At 41.6% G+C, this 13,956-nt stretch overlaps 1 protein-coding gene across 1 annotated transcript; it reads right to left on the bottom strand.

Moving 5' to 3' along the window:
- Positions 1 to 9,688: 9,688 nt before the first annotated feature.
- On the bottom strand, positions 9,689 to 12,766 carry CLDN14 (claudin 14). The gene is made up of 2 exons (XM_081907962.1): positions 12,022 to 12,766; positions 9,689 to 9,762 (listed from the first exon to the last, which is right to left on the bottom strand). Exons 1-2 carry the CDS (start codon positions 12,723 to 12,725, stop codon positions 9,738 to 9,740), a joined length of 729 nt encoding a protein of 242 aa, XP_081764088.1. The 5' UTR covers positions 12,726 to 12,766; the 3' UTR covers positions 9,689 to 9,737.
- Positions 12,767 to 13,956: the final 1,190 nt, after the last annotated feature.

Here is a 13,956-nt window from a genome sequence, read left to right as displayed (position 1 = left end):
TCCTGTCCGTGTTTTCTCTGGAATTTGGTTTCATTCATTCCTAGTCAGAGTGAGAAATCATACATAGGGGGACAGGACGTATTTAGTTTCATTTAAGTATCTTAATGGAAATGTTTGCAATAGATGCAAACGGAGTCTGCAGCAGTCTGAAGTAGATGGTTAGACTAACTTTAAAAGAATAAGGGTGATAGACTATTTTTGTTCTTGCAAACTGAGCAAATTCTAAAACTGCTGTGGTGACATGCTGTACATGTTTATGTGAAAGGAAATCATGCAAGCTTAAAGCAACTTGTTTTCATGTAAATCTGTATATGGCTTCAGCCTGAGTCCTGTTTCACATGAACACTAAGGTTCACTCAAGCTACATGTACAGTCATACCTCGAAAGTCGAACGCCTTGCGAGTTGAACATTTTGCCTCCCAAACGCCGCAAACCCGGAAGCGATTGTTCCGGTTTTCAAACGTTCTTTGGAACCCGAACATCCGGCGTGGCTTCTGATTGGCTGTAGGAGCTTCCTGCAGTCAATTGGAAGCTGTGCCTTGGTTTCCGAATATTTTGGAATGGACTCCGGAATAGATTCCATTTGACTTCCAAGGTACACTGCAGTTGAATCTCAGTGGCAGATATTGTGATATGGCAGTTCCTTTCTACAAGGCATCACAACTCCCCCCCCCCCATTCCACTACAATCTCAAGAGGCATAAAATAAAACTACATGGATGTATCACATACAAAGAGTCTCTTATGCAGCTGCTGCTGCTGCTACTACATATATTCAGTTTCCAACATCTTCCACTACGCTTGATTGGCTGTAATATTAAGTTTTCATTTACAGTATTAAATGCATGAGGTAAACTGAGAACATGATGAAGAAAGAATATTTAGAGTACATCCAGAATCAATCAAGTTAGGCTTAATGAAAACATGCAGGAATGCAATTAAAATCATATATCTAGTTAACATATATACACTTATGGAACAGATAGTAAACTCTAATATCAATATGGAATAATGATTTCTTGTAGTTCAAAGCTTGAGAATAAGGTACGGATTTATGAGTCCCTCTCCTTTTTGCTTAAATATACTGACCATAGCTGTCCAACAGATAATACCTAGGGAGTTTGAAAATTACTAATGGGGCAGTATTCAGTGTCCTCTCTATCGATTATATTAACAGGGAGTGCCCTAATTGTCCCATATGAGTGAAGGATATGGTTGGCATGTGAGTGGGATACAATAGTGCAAAATGGGAAGGTGAATAAGGTCTCAAATATATGGTCCTGTAGTGATTAAGACATTTTTTTTTAAAAAAAATAACTTAGTGTGATCCTGTTGCTACCTGAAGAGTCCTAGGATGTGGCATGCAAGCCACTTGTGAGGAGGGAGCGCATGGGAATGTAGGTCTCCCTGCTACACCTGTGGACATCTCAACTACCATGCCTGTACTGCCAGTGGGGTTTCACCAATTATACAGGTGAAACCTGGGCCTGTTCAGGATATGCATGGATCTATCAGATCCAAGGGACGCGGGTGGCGTGTCCACAGAGCCTAGGGCTTGCCAATCAGAAGGTCGGCTGTTCAGATCCCTGCGAAGGGGTGAGCTCCCGTTGCTCGGTCCCTGCTCCTGCCAACCTAGCAGTTCGAAAGCACGTCAAAGTGCAAGTAGATAAATAGGGACCGCTCCGGCGGGAAGGTGAACGGTGTTTCCATGCGCTGCTCTGGTTCACCAGAAGCGGCTTAGTCATGCTGGCCACATGACCTGGAAGCTGTATGCCGGCTCCCTCGGCCAATAAAGCGAGATGAGCGCCGCAACCCCAGAGTCAGTCACGACTGGACCTAATGGTCAGGGGTCCCATTACCTTTACCTTTTATCAGATCCAAAGCTCCTTCATTCAGTTCCCTGCAAAGACCAGCACTGGCCCTGGTGCAGTTTGTTCTTCCCACCCATTGTACCATATTGGTTTCCTACTATTACTATGTCTTACTGTAGTTTCATTTGTATATTTATTTTATGTAAACTGCCCTGAGACTTTTGATGACTGGGTAATATATCTCAATAATAAATAAACTCGAATCAAATTGGGGGGGGGGGGGAGTTGCCCTTTCTGGAAGCCGCCCAGAGTGGCTGGGGGAACCCGGTCAGATGGGTGACATATAAATAATAAACTATTATGTTAATATGTTCTCACCCCAATTGCAATGAACAGGCAGGGCAATTAATGTGGCACTCCTTTCTTCAGCAGCTGCTCTACTGATGGGTTACTGCACCCACATGTAAAAGGTACTGTAAAGCTGAATGGTTAGTTCTCAAATGATCTTATAGTAAGCATTAAATAAAACATGAAGCTTACAATTAAAAACCCAATGTTGTATAGAAACAGAATTTATTTATTAATTTACCGTTCCCAAGAGAACATTATGCCTTGCTGATTTCTTTATCTTGACATCATTAATTTCCTTTAGTTCCAGGCTTGCGCATTCCTGTCCTAAAGCATGCAAACGGCTAGAATATGGAGTTTTTAATAGATCAGTATAACATTGCAAAAGGTAACATCAGTTCCCCTCAAGTCAGGGCTGGTTCAGCTGCAGGCCAATCTGCCAATGCTCTCTTCCTTTTCCTTTGACTTTACTGAACCACAACAGATGAACAAAGCTGCTGTTATGAATTTTCCCCCATTATGGCATTAGCTATTTCAGTTTGTCCACATACAATAAAATGTACAAGCAGGTCTCTTTGTACAATGTGCATTTAAAAAATAACTTATGGCATTCCTTAATCAAAAGCAGACAACATGTTTGCAGAATGCAGAGAAAAGTGGGTAAATAGCATCTGGCCACTGGGTGTCACTGTTTAACAGGAATACGGTTTTAAGGGGTTTGTATGGGAGCTGAATGTTGCCACCAACTACTGTAGTTCTAAGTTGCATCCTAGGTGCACCAAACTAGAAAGCTTATCTAATGCAAGACTATAACTACATGCTACTTTGGGAGTGACTACACACACACACACACACACACACATATAAATATATATATATATATATATATATGCTTTCGTAGATTTTCATATATATATATATATATATATATATATATATATATATATATATGCCAGCATATCTGCAATTTCAAGTGGGCCAGCAAAATGGACATTTTATTTTTTTATCTTTGCACTGTTTTACTTCTTAAAAGAGGCCTTAAAGTCAGAAATGTCCAATTCACAGTTGTTCAAACATTTCACAATTGCTTTGTCTCACTGTGCTTAAAAAAGTTTTTTATACACAATTGCTCTGTAGTTAGATTTATAGTGTTTGAATCCTCAGTAACTGAAAGGCTGGGCTTTTACTTTAGGGCTGTCTTCCACAAGGTTGCTGGCAAACCAAATGCATGTTGGAAACTTTCAGAAAACAATGAAGCACTGGTTTATTTTATGTAGGCATGGCCAGGGAAATTTGGGAATACATGTGACTTGAGCCATTGCATGTTATACTCAAAGGCATTTTTCCCTTTGATGGATTTCACACATGTCAGTGTAATATGTGTATTGCTAATTCACATGATATCTTTTTCCTCAGATGTCTACATCTAAGAACCAACTATCTTCTGCAGTCACTCTTTGCCTTTAGCGTGTGAACAGATCTGCTATACTTAAGCTTAGAGAAGGAGGTGGTGATGGTGATCAATCCATGATCCACATTTTGGTAATGCTATATTATTACAGTGGTACCTTGGGTTAAGAACTTAATTCGTTCTGGAGGTCTGTTCTTAACCTGAAACTGTTCTTAACCTGAGGTACTACTTCTGAGTTAGCGGAGTCTGTAACCTGAAGTGTATGTAACCTGAAGCGTCTGTAACCCGAGGTACCACTGTATTATTATTATTTGTATTAAATTTGTCTACGTTTTGTCCACAGATCTCTTCACAACATCAAAATACATGATAAAAACACAAAGTACATAATAAGAACAAAACAAACAAATCAATAAACCCCACTCCCCCCCATCCCTTCCAACAAAAAATTTCTGAAGTGTTTTGGAAAGAACATCCCTTAGGAGGTTGTGGGTTCTCCTTCCTTGGAGGTTTTTAAGCAGAGGCTGGATGGTCATCTGTCTTGGATGTTTTAGCTGAATTTCCTACATTGCAGGGAGCTGGACCAGATGACCCTCAGAGTCCTTTCCAACAATACAATTCTATGATTCTGTACATATTTGGAGGTCCCTACGTCAAAAAAACCCACAACTGTGAAATAAAAATAGAAATCAAACCTGATCTTTCAGGCCTCCTACAATGGCAGGCACAGAGGAGTGGAACCATTATTCCTTTGTAGACTGAAGTAGGCCCTGTGCAAAGGGGGCCCCTTGAGGGAACCAGATAATTTGCCAGGCAGTTGAACCATAAATATTAAAAATAGGAACCAGCAACGTTTATGCATCACAGTCCATTTCAAGCAAGGCCTCTCCATTAAACTCTGGTAAATGGAGTCCATTTTTGATGAAGGCCAGGCAAGGTGGTCTTCTCTTTTTTTGCCAAAGTAATTATCATCTTGACAAACTCTGCAGGATTATTTTCTCAATGAGCACATTTAATATGAAACATGCAGGTTTGCTCCAATAAGAGCACATTCATATTTTTAACACCCTAGGCTTGTCCAAAATGTACTTGGCTCGGCTCCTGGGCAAGGAACACTTTTAAGGAGGAAATGTTGGGCTGCAATTATAGTTGGCTACAGCACATCAGGCAATATGAACAGCTGTGGGATGCCTGTTCCTCTGCAATAAGGAAGGCTGTTAAAATTTTGACGTTACTTTGATACTTTTAATTTTCTTTCTACAGCAAGCCCAAATATTCTGTTAATGACTTTTTCATAGGGTTATTTATTTTAAGAAAAAGAGGCCAGCCAAGCACAGCAGGTAGTTAATACTCCATTCAGATTGTCTGCCTGCTGTGCTGAAATAGGGCAGGAGCGATCAGCTGCACTTCTGTGAGATTCTGCAATTAACCTACTGGTTAATCGGTGATTAACCTACTGTTAATGTTCACAGCTACTTGGAATAAATTGATTTGATTAGAAACAAAACCCAGATAATTTAGCTCCCCTTCTGGAGAAATAACCTTTCTGGTATAGAAAGGCAACGCTCCTTAAATCAAACAATGTATATTTACAGTCATACATTACATGGTGAATATTACCTTTTGCCTACCAAATGCAATGATCCTAATAATAAATATTTACAGTCATTGATTACCAGAGCCCCATGCAGCTGTTAGCAATAGGGAAATGTAAACACAGGGAGTAAGGAATGAGCGCAATAGCTCTATCCCATCATCACTTTCCAACACATAGTAGGCAGCTATCTGAAAAGGAAGCCTTCTGTATCTGTGGAGGCTCCCAACACATTTTAGAACTGTGGTTCTACAACACACAGGGAGCTCTGACTATACAAAAGGCTCCCTGCTTCAGGTAGTTGCCTTCAGATAGGGCAAAGGCAAGGGGCACAGAGCGATCTTATAGTAGTAGATAATCTATATCTATTTTAACCTCAAAACAAGGCCATTGAGCAGATTTATTTGCCTGGACTTAACCATCCAGCGGTCCTCTACCTACCTTTTACCTTTATTATCATTACCAAAGTACTTAATTATAGGCTGCAACCCTACATAGATTTACCAAGGAGGAAGCTCCATGGAAGACAATTGAGATTACTTTTGATTACCCATCCATAGGATTGCACCACAATGTGTGTGTGTGTTTCGAATCAACAAACAAAAAAGTGGCAGGAGGGAGATGCACAGAGGTTTCCAATGGTGCATTGTCTGGTATTTCAGAATGCTTTCCAGCAGAGAGCCTTTGACATCATAAAATATCAAACACCATCTGCCTCCAGGCATTGCTTAACTTCTGTAGGGGGAATTTTCCACATTCAGTTTTTTCAATCTCTGATGAGTGACAAGCAAGCTCACTAAGAAACAAATACTTCTATTAACCCAGAGGCATTTGAAATATCTGTTCCTTTCATCATGGCTTATTTTACGTCTACTGTATTTTCTTACTATCAAGTTTTATTAGAAATTTGCCAGCATAACTTCGGAATAGTTTCACCTTGTTATGCAGCCCAAACTAGCAAGTCCAGGAAAGAGAGAGAGAGAGAGAGAGAGAGAGAGAGAGAGAGAGAGAGAGAGAGAGAGAGAGAGAGAGAGAGATTTTATATTTTATATACAGGCACATCCACCTTCTTGTCATGTTGAAATGTTACTGCATGTGCTCTGTTGTGAGATTTAACGTCTCAGGACTGCTGGGCAGCAGGCTGCCTATGAGCTCTTAAAGTGGCCGGCAGGATCCCCATGTTTGGACTTGGCAAACCCATTGTTAGTCGGCGGCATTCCCTGACGGTTTTAATAGGTGAGATAAATGGCAGGAAATGACATGCCTCCTTTCACTCCGTAATGTAAATAAGTGCAACCGTCAAGCCAAGTAAGTAGAAGCGTGTTATCCTAACCAACATACATTACATAAGGAACCTGTGACCCTCCAGATGTTGTTAAATTCCATCTCCCGAACATTGACCATTCTGTGTGGGGCTGATGGAAATTGGAATCCAAAAACATCTGGAGGGGCACAGGTTCCTCACCACTGCATTACATAATGTTCACTCACTGTCCATTACTTTACTCAGCTTTACAATTTCCCCTATGTAACACTAAACTTCGGCCTTTCCTTAGCATTCCTTTATCAGTCCTGGCAGGTCCATGCAGCAGCCTCATCGCTATATGCACTGCTTGCTTCTCCAAGCAAGTTAGCAAGCGTTGCAAACAGCTTTTTTTTGTGGAGAATGTGCCAATGTCATGCACAACAAATGCTTTTGCAAGCATTACTAGGACTTTCCAAAGTATTTTTTCTAAACGGATTGCATTAATGATGGATTATATCTCAGTTACACAGCAGGACTTCATTACAAGTAGACATGAATAGGAGAGTGCTGAGGCAAACCTAGAGGTCTTGGCAAGGAGATGTATTAGCACCCACAACCAGTCCCTTGTGCCCTTGGCAAAAGGATGCATTGGCACCTCAGAAGCCAGGAAAGACCATGGACCAGAAACTGAAAAAAATTGCTTTGTGTCACCTTTTATGCCCCGCCACCAGTGACTTCCTCTGCAGCCACCAGGATCAGGTCTGCTCTGCTGCTCCTTCTCCTCTATTGGTCTGTCTGAGCACACAGATGGGCAGGCTCCTGGCCACTATAAGCCAGAGTACAGAGGCACGATTTTTCCACCCCCCTTCAGGGGAGGGGGCAACGGGCCAATACCTGGGTATGCCCCTGCACCTCTATAGAAAGGGGGAGGGGGAGAAATTGAGAGTCTACCAAATGTTTACTTCCTGAAAAAAATATGCAGACTGAAATGCAGGTATCCTTTTCCAAGTTTTGCAATGCAGTTAAAAAAAAGAAGAAAAAAGAAAGGTGTTACAAAAATGCATTATGTTCAGAGAAAGTTTGCATAAAAGTGCACACACACACATTTTTATATATATATATATATATATATATATATATATATATATATATATATATATATATATATATATCAGTATAAATAACTTACTAAAATGCAGTGAACTCAGTGGGACTTCATCCCTGGTGAGTAATTAAAGGTTTGCAGCCTCAGCAATGGGTGGGAGCGTATGTAACTCCAAATTCATCACTTGCTACATAACTAAACCCAAATTCTGAGAGAGGGCCATCATCACTCAATGAAACATGAGGTCTGTTAGGGGCTGGGCCATCCCAACCCTACAGAAATGGTTCATCATGAATTGTATATATGACACCAGGTCTTGAGCCACTGTTGTTGCCCTTGGGGATGCAGAAAGCAAAGGAACTGGCCTGCAAGACTTTCTCCCTGATGCATGGTGCACAAGAACTTGTTACTCTGTGGAGAGCATGTGCACTCTGTATGTGTTATGGGAAACTAGCACGAGTTCCTATCACAGCTATATTTTCATCTGTTTCAGTGCATATGCTAAAGAGCAGATGAATCTGCTTCAATTAAGCATTGACCTGTTGTAAATTATTAGTACAATTAAGCCCAACAGTCTAACAACAACAAAACAAAACACCTGAAGTGCAAATCTTCTCATTGCGATTTCGTCACCTGGATCCTGTGTAGTCTCACTACAAAAAAGTATCCCACTTCATTGATCTGGGCTGCCTCACAGTTAATTTCATGTCAATTTTTTTCGTTCACCTTTAGTGGATTACCTGATACTTTTCCTCACTGCTCAATACTGACACTCACTGTGTGAGCCAATGTTTTTACAAGTGGGCCACATTTACGAAAGCATTCTTCCACCCCTAGGATTTCATCAGCTACGTCCATGTGTGTATTTATTATGCTAATAATCCGTTACAGCTACATTTGAAATATATAGTATTAGTTATAGTGTTTCCAGCATATGGCCCACTGGTACTGGCAATCATGTTCCTTAAATTATGGATTTTCTTTTCACTTAAAAAACACACAGAGAAATAGCTGGGCAATGTAACTTTAAAACCTGCAATCTACTAAAAGCAGCTGAAGTTAACTCTGTGTGTCAAAACTGGAAACTTCCCATTACACCTTAATGGTGAAGCTCTCCCACACTTTCTCAGAGTGCCTCTTTTCACTCTAGAGAGAAGAACCACTTCCTGTCTCTAAAGGAGAGCCGAGGAGAACTCTTGAGTTTCTATATTACATGGTTTTCTTGAATACAATCCACTTTGTAGAAAAAAATTGGGACAGATGTTGCAGTTTAACTCCCATCAGCCCCAGATAGAATGGTCTGTAGTCCAGGATGATGTCAGTGGTAGCCCTCTAGATATTGTTGGGCTCTGGGTTCCTCACTTCTATGTACAGAAATCATGAACAGGTAGTATAAACGGAACATCCTCCTGAATAGAAGTCTCTAACGTTGTTTCCCTTGGACCACATGACCACAAAACGTATCGTATTTCCAACAGTTGTGGTAATGGACTCTACGTTTCAATGTTTGTAAACTCACCTGGTACATAGAGACAAAATGAAGTGCTTCCTGTGGCAATATTCAGCTGATAAAAGGAACTGTAAAGTTATGGAGTGTGTAAACTGCAGAGTTATTCTTGCGGACTTGCCTTTTCCGGAACTAAATATAAGTCTGGGAGATAATGAATGAAATTGACAGGAACTGCCAAACCAGGTTAACTGAGCTTTTAATGCACTATTGTTCAATTAGATGATTAAAAAAAAAAATTGAAGAAAGAAAAAGGCACACAATGTGAATTCAGGATTCACAATAAACTTGATGAGAGATATTCTGATTTTTCACCCGTTCAGAATTAAACTTTATACATTCAGCCACAGTGCCTTACATCTTTGGAAAGGTAAGTGAAGAAAGGTAAACTAAGTTAGATATGATGTTTCTAATAACATACAGCCCTGCCTTGAATCTCATATTCTCTTCAAATATGAGTGTCCATATTGCCTTAAAAGTCACCTGTTATTGTGGAAATGTACCAACCTGAAGACTCGACATATTAGAAAGCAAGAGAAACTGAAACTGACAGATCACATGTTAGCAAGTCTTTGTCATGCCTGGAAGGAAGTTCCCTGCCTGGGTCTCACCACCAACCATCACCTGTGCTTTCATACTAACACCGAGCAGCCTTATGCCAAGTAGGGTGGCAGCATCTATGGAATCAAATCACAGGACAATATTGCAGTAAATGATCAGGCACCAATTTTTCCAATGGCTCTGCAAAAGAAAAAAAGCACCCCATTAAATCTATGAGAAAATGAATCTGCTGGTGGTCACAATAGCTCATTAAATAGGGCTTACAGAATAGAGTGAAAGAAGGAAGTCATTTACCCACAGAGACACCATCAGGGCAGGACTCTGGGGCTGATGTCCAGGGCCCCCCACTCAGTCGAATGAGCAGGAAGGCTTCCAAATGCAGCAGGACGGGTATGGCACATGTTTAAGTCAGCTAAACAATATTGCCATTTAAAGAAACCCTACTGGAAGACTGTCCAGAGTCTAGAATTCTCTAACTGGAGCCCCATTTATCAGATTTATTTTTTAACCATTTGGAACAGGACTGGCAAGACTTTTAAGCCAGACGACCACATTCCCCTCTGAGCACTCTGAGCAACCTTCTATTTAAGTGGACAGATTCAATAAACCAGAATTTTACCATTGTTCAGTAGGCTGGTTTCTCCACACACATCCCCTTCTATCCTCGATTCAGGCAATGAAGATGTTCATCATCAGAGTTCAAGGGCAGATTCCTGCCAGCAGAAAGGGCTCACTAGGTAGGGCAGAGCAGCTACCCTGGCTTCCCGGCAGCTGGGTCCCTGTTGCTTACCAGGAGGGGTGAGGTGATGGGGAGGCCAGCAATGTATGAATGCCCCAGCAGGAACATCCAGATTGGCTTCATCGGTGCATTTGCACTGCACAGACTCCCACCACCACTTTGCCCCTCCCCATCCTGGTAAGTAACAGCAACTCACCTGCCGAGAAACTAGTACAACTAGTGGGAAACTAGCAAGATGCCTCTACCTAAAACATACTAAGTAAAAGAACATAAGCTTTACTACCCCACCCCCTCTCTCCGGTCCCCCACTCTTTTCTTCCCAGCCCTATACTGCATATAACACCAATGTCTCACAACAAATGTAACTGATCTGTAGAAACACAACCTGAAGAAAGAGACAATGCATGTGCTTTTGTAAACGAAGAAAATCTTTAATAAAATCATTTTTTTAAAAGTGGGATTAGTGAGGGATGTGGCTTGGGAAAGTTGTGGCCTGGGGAGAATCCTGAGGCCCATATTTGGCTTCTTTGGCACACATGCCTCAAATTCTCCTCAATAAAAATAATTTTATTATTTATATCCTATCCATCTGACTGGGTTGTCCCAGACATTCTGGGCAGCTTCCAGCAACACCATAAAACACCAAACATTAAAAACTTCCCTATACAGGGCCCTCAGATGTCTTCTAAATAGATGTTTATTTGTTTTCCTTCTAATAGGAGGGTATTTTACAAGTTGGGTGCCACTACCAAGAAGGCCCTCTGCCTGGGTTTCTGTAACTTCACTTCTTGCAGTGAGGGAACCGCCAGAAGGCCCTCGGAGCTAGATCTCAGTGTCTGGACTGAACAACAGTGGTGGAGATACTCCTTCAGGTATATATACACTGTTTTAGAATTTGTACAAATTTGTGAGATTTGTACAAATTTGTGAGATTTCTACAAAAAGTAACTAGTAAACTATTATAATACTAATTATTATTATGGGATATTCTATATTCAGACTGTGTACTCTTTCTTCTTATTATTTGTATGTAAATGTGTGTGGGTTTTTTCCATTTGAATCAGGTAATAGAAACAGAGGGACGCGGGTGGCACTGTGGGTTAAACCACAGAGCCTAGGACTTGCTGATCAGAAGGTTGGTGGTTTGAATCCCCGCACGGGGTGAGCTCCCGTTGCTCAGTCCCTGCTCCTGCCAACCTAGCAGTTCGAAAGCACATCAAAGTGCAAGTAGATAAATAGGTACCACTCTGGTGGGAAGGTAAAAGGCATTTCTGTGCGCTGCTCTGGTTCGCCAGAAGCGGCTTAGTCATGCTGGCCACATGACTTGGAAGCTGTACGCCGGCTCCCTCGGCCAATAAAGCAAGATGAGCGCCGCAACCCCAGAGTTGGTCACGACTGGACCTAATGGTCAGGGGTCCCTTTACCTTTACCTTAATGGAAACAGAGCTCTATACAGCAGAAGTTCATATAATAACCATGATTCCACAGATAAAGAAAGTTACATGCTCTAGAATCTACGAGTCCGTAATTTTTAATTGGGAGTTTCAAAGCATTGTTTTTTTAAAAAAAAATTACACATATTCTTTACATGAACAGCAAAGCAGAGGTAAACATTGTATGAAAATGACTGTACATTAATAACACCACCTTGAAAACACCCCACATACTGAGATTATAAAAGTAGATCCCAGAGAACTTACACATAGTCATTTAACCTGTAACCACTGTGAGAAGCAGAAGTTAGTGATGAGGTGTGGTTTGCCTTGTAGGCCACTGGGGGTCTGTAGGCTGGAGCTGCCCTTGTACTCCTCGGCTGTGAGCGGTAGGTTAAATCGTTCCCAGTCCGTTGACATGAAACGCAGAGGATGGTTCCACCAATGATACTCAATGAAGCACAAACGAAGCCAAGGTAAAGGGCTTGCCCGATCTCATACTTCATCCCATTGGGCAGCATTGGGTTGTAGAAATCAGTTACCACATCATTGGTTGACCAAGAAACAGGGACGAGGCACACGAGCCCAGCCAGTATGAAGAGGACTCCGCCCAAGACAGCAAACACGTTTTTGGCAGAGGACCCTTTGACGCACCGGGTGCACTCCATGCCAAAAACAGCAACCACGCAGGCCAAGGTGGAAAGAACACAGGAAATCACCATCATGGCACGGGCTGCTTGGAGGTCGCGAGGCAAAGCCAACGGAGAGTGGTGAAGCTGGCACTGATAGATGCCAGTGCTGTGCCAAACACATTCCATCCAGAGACCCTTCATGTACGCTACAGCCGTGATGATGTTGGTCCCCACGTGGGCCGTTCTCCACCAGTGAGGCAGGATGGTTGCAGTTATTGTCCCAGCAAGACCGAGAAGACTCAGGAAGAAGCCCAGTAACTGAATAGCCATGCTGGCCATGTTAATGTTTGTCCTGGTTATACTGCTCGGTGCAGTATCTTGGTTGGGGCTCCTTCTGAAAGCACAGCCTCTCCCGGGAGATATATGGCAGGTTTGCTTTGACACCTTCTGGATGCCTAATAAAGAAGTAATTGCGGAACAAGAAGTTAAACATTATACGAGTGCATTACTCCAGTGACCAGTAAGGTGCATTCCAGAGGCAGTTAGTGTGATTATTAGCATATTTAACCCACTTTAATGCGCTCTGTGAAAACGGTGGGAAAGTAATTGCTTCTTGTTATTTACACCTGCCCTGTCTGCTCCATGAGGAATAACACTGTGTGTGTGTGTGTGTGTGTGTGTGTGTGTGTGTGTGTGTGTACACCCATATAAGATATAACACTGAAAAATACTTTAAAAGAAACATTTTGTCTTCTTAACAGGCTTTCTAAAATACCTATTTCCTTTAAACAACAACAACAGCAAGATTAGAACGCTCTCAAATTCCTATGGAACAGAGGGAGAAAAGATTTATGAAGCAGGAGCCTAAAAGCTACTTTGCAGGATAAAAACATTTCCAAAAGGTCATAGCAGGATTACAAAAACAATGATGCTGTGTTTGCTCAAACTGAAAAGCAACTAAAGTGATTTTTTTTAAAAAAAAGGCTTCTAGAAGAAGGTAAAGCACAGTGGATTACAGTTCCCTTTCCCACTTCCCACTATTTCTTGAGATGGTGTTGTTTTAATAAAGGAACCTGAAGGGGAATAATTTTCATTAGCCCCTATGGAGACTCCGGTTATGGCTTTAATCTAGATGACAGCATGTGAAACCAGATGTGTATCATGCAGCTTCTGAGAGGTGGTACCTTCACAGTTATAGAAAACATCCTATAATAAATTCAAGCTGAAACACCATGAAAGAAATAGAGGCCCTTCCACCTGTGTAAATCTTAGTTTCAGTGATCTCTGCTAATGCTTCATTTGCAAGCTGCCTACAAAAGCTGTGTGAGAGAAAGAGAGTGTGATCAAAAACTCGGAAAGTTAAAACATGAAGTAACTGTTGAGTCGAAATTCAAATAGGATCCAAGGGGAAAAGAAGCAAAATAATAGATCTGTGCACCAACCAGATGATTCAGTTCAGACCCCGATTCAACACTTCAGAAAACAGCTGTCTGAGCTGGACTGGGGTCTGAGGCCAAGTCCACAAGAAAAAAGACAATGTTCCCTGCCCCATTTGCTGTTGACATTTTTT

Source organism: Podarcis melisellensis (genome assembly GCF_964234715.1).
Source record: "Podarcis melisellensis genome assembly, chromosome: 4".
NCBI classification, from domain to species: domain Eukaryota; kingdom Metazoa; phylum Chordata; class Lepidosauria; order Squamata; family Lacertidae; genus Podarcis; species Podarcis melisellensis.
This window is presented reverse-complemented; position numbering and strand designations above follow the sequence as displayed.

Bases quoted from the DNA above. Each gene is read 5' to 3' on its own strand.
- CLDN14 (XM_081907962.1), bottom strand. From the start codon at position 12,725: ATGGCCAGCATGGCTATTCAGTTACTGGGCTTCTTCCTGAGTCTTCTC. The intron at 9,763-12,021 runs GTAAGTTCTCTG...TTTCTTTTGCAG, and splicing joins TACAGGTTAAATGACTATGT to AGCCATTGGAAAAATTGGTG.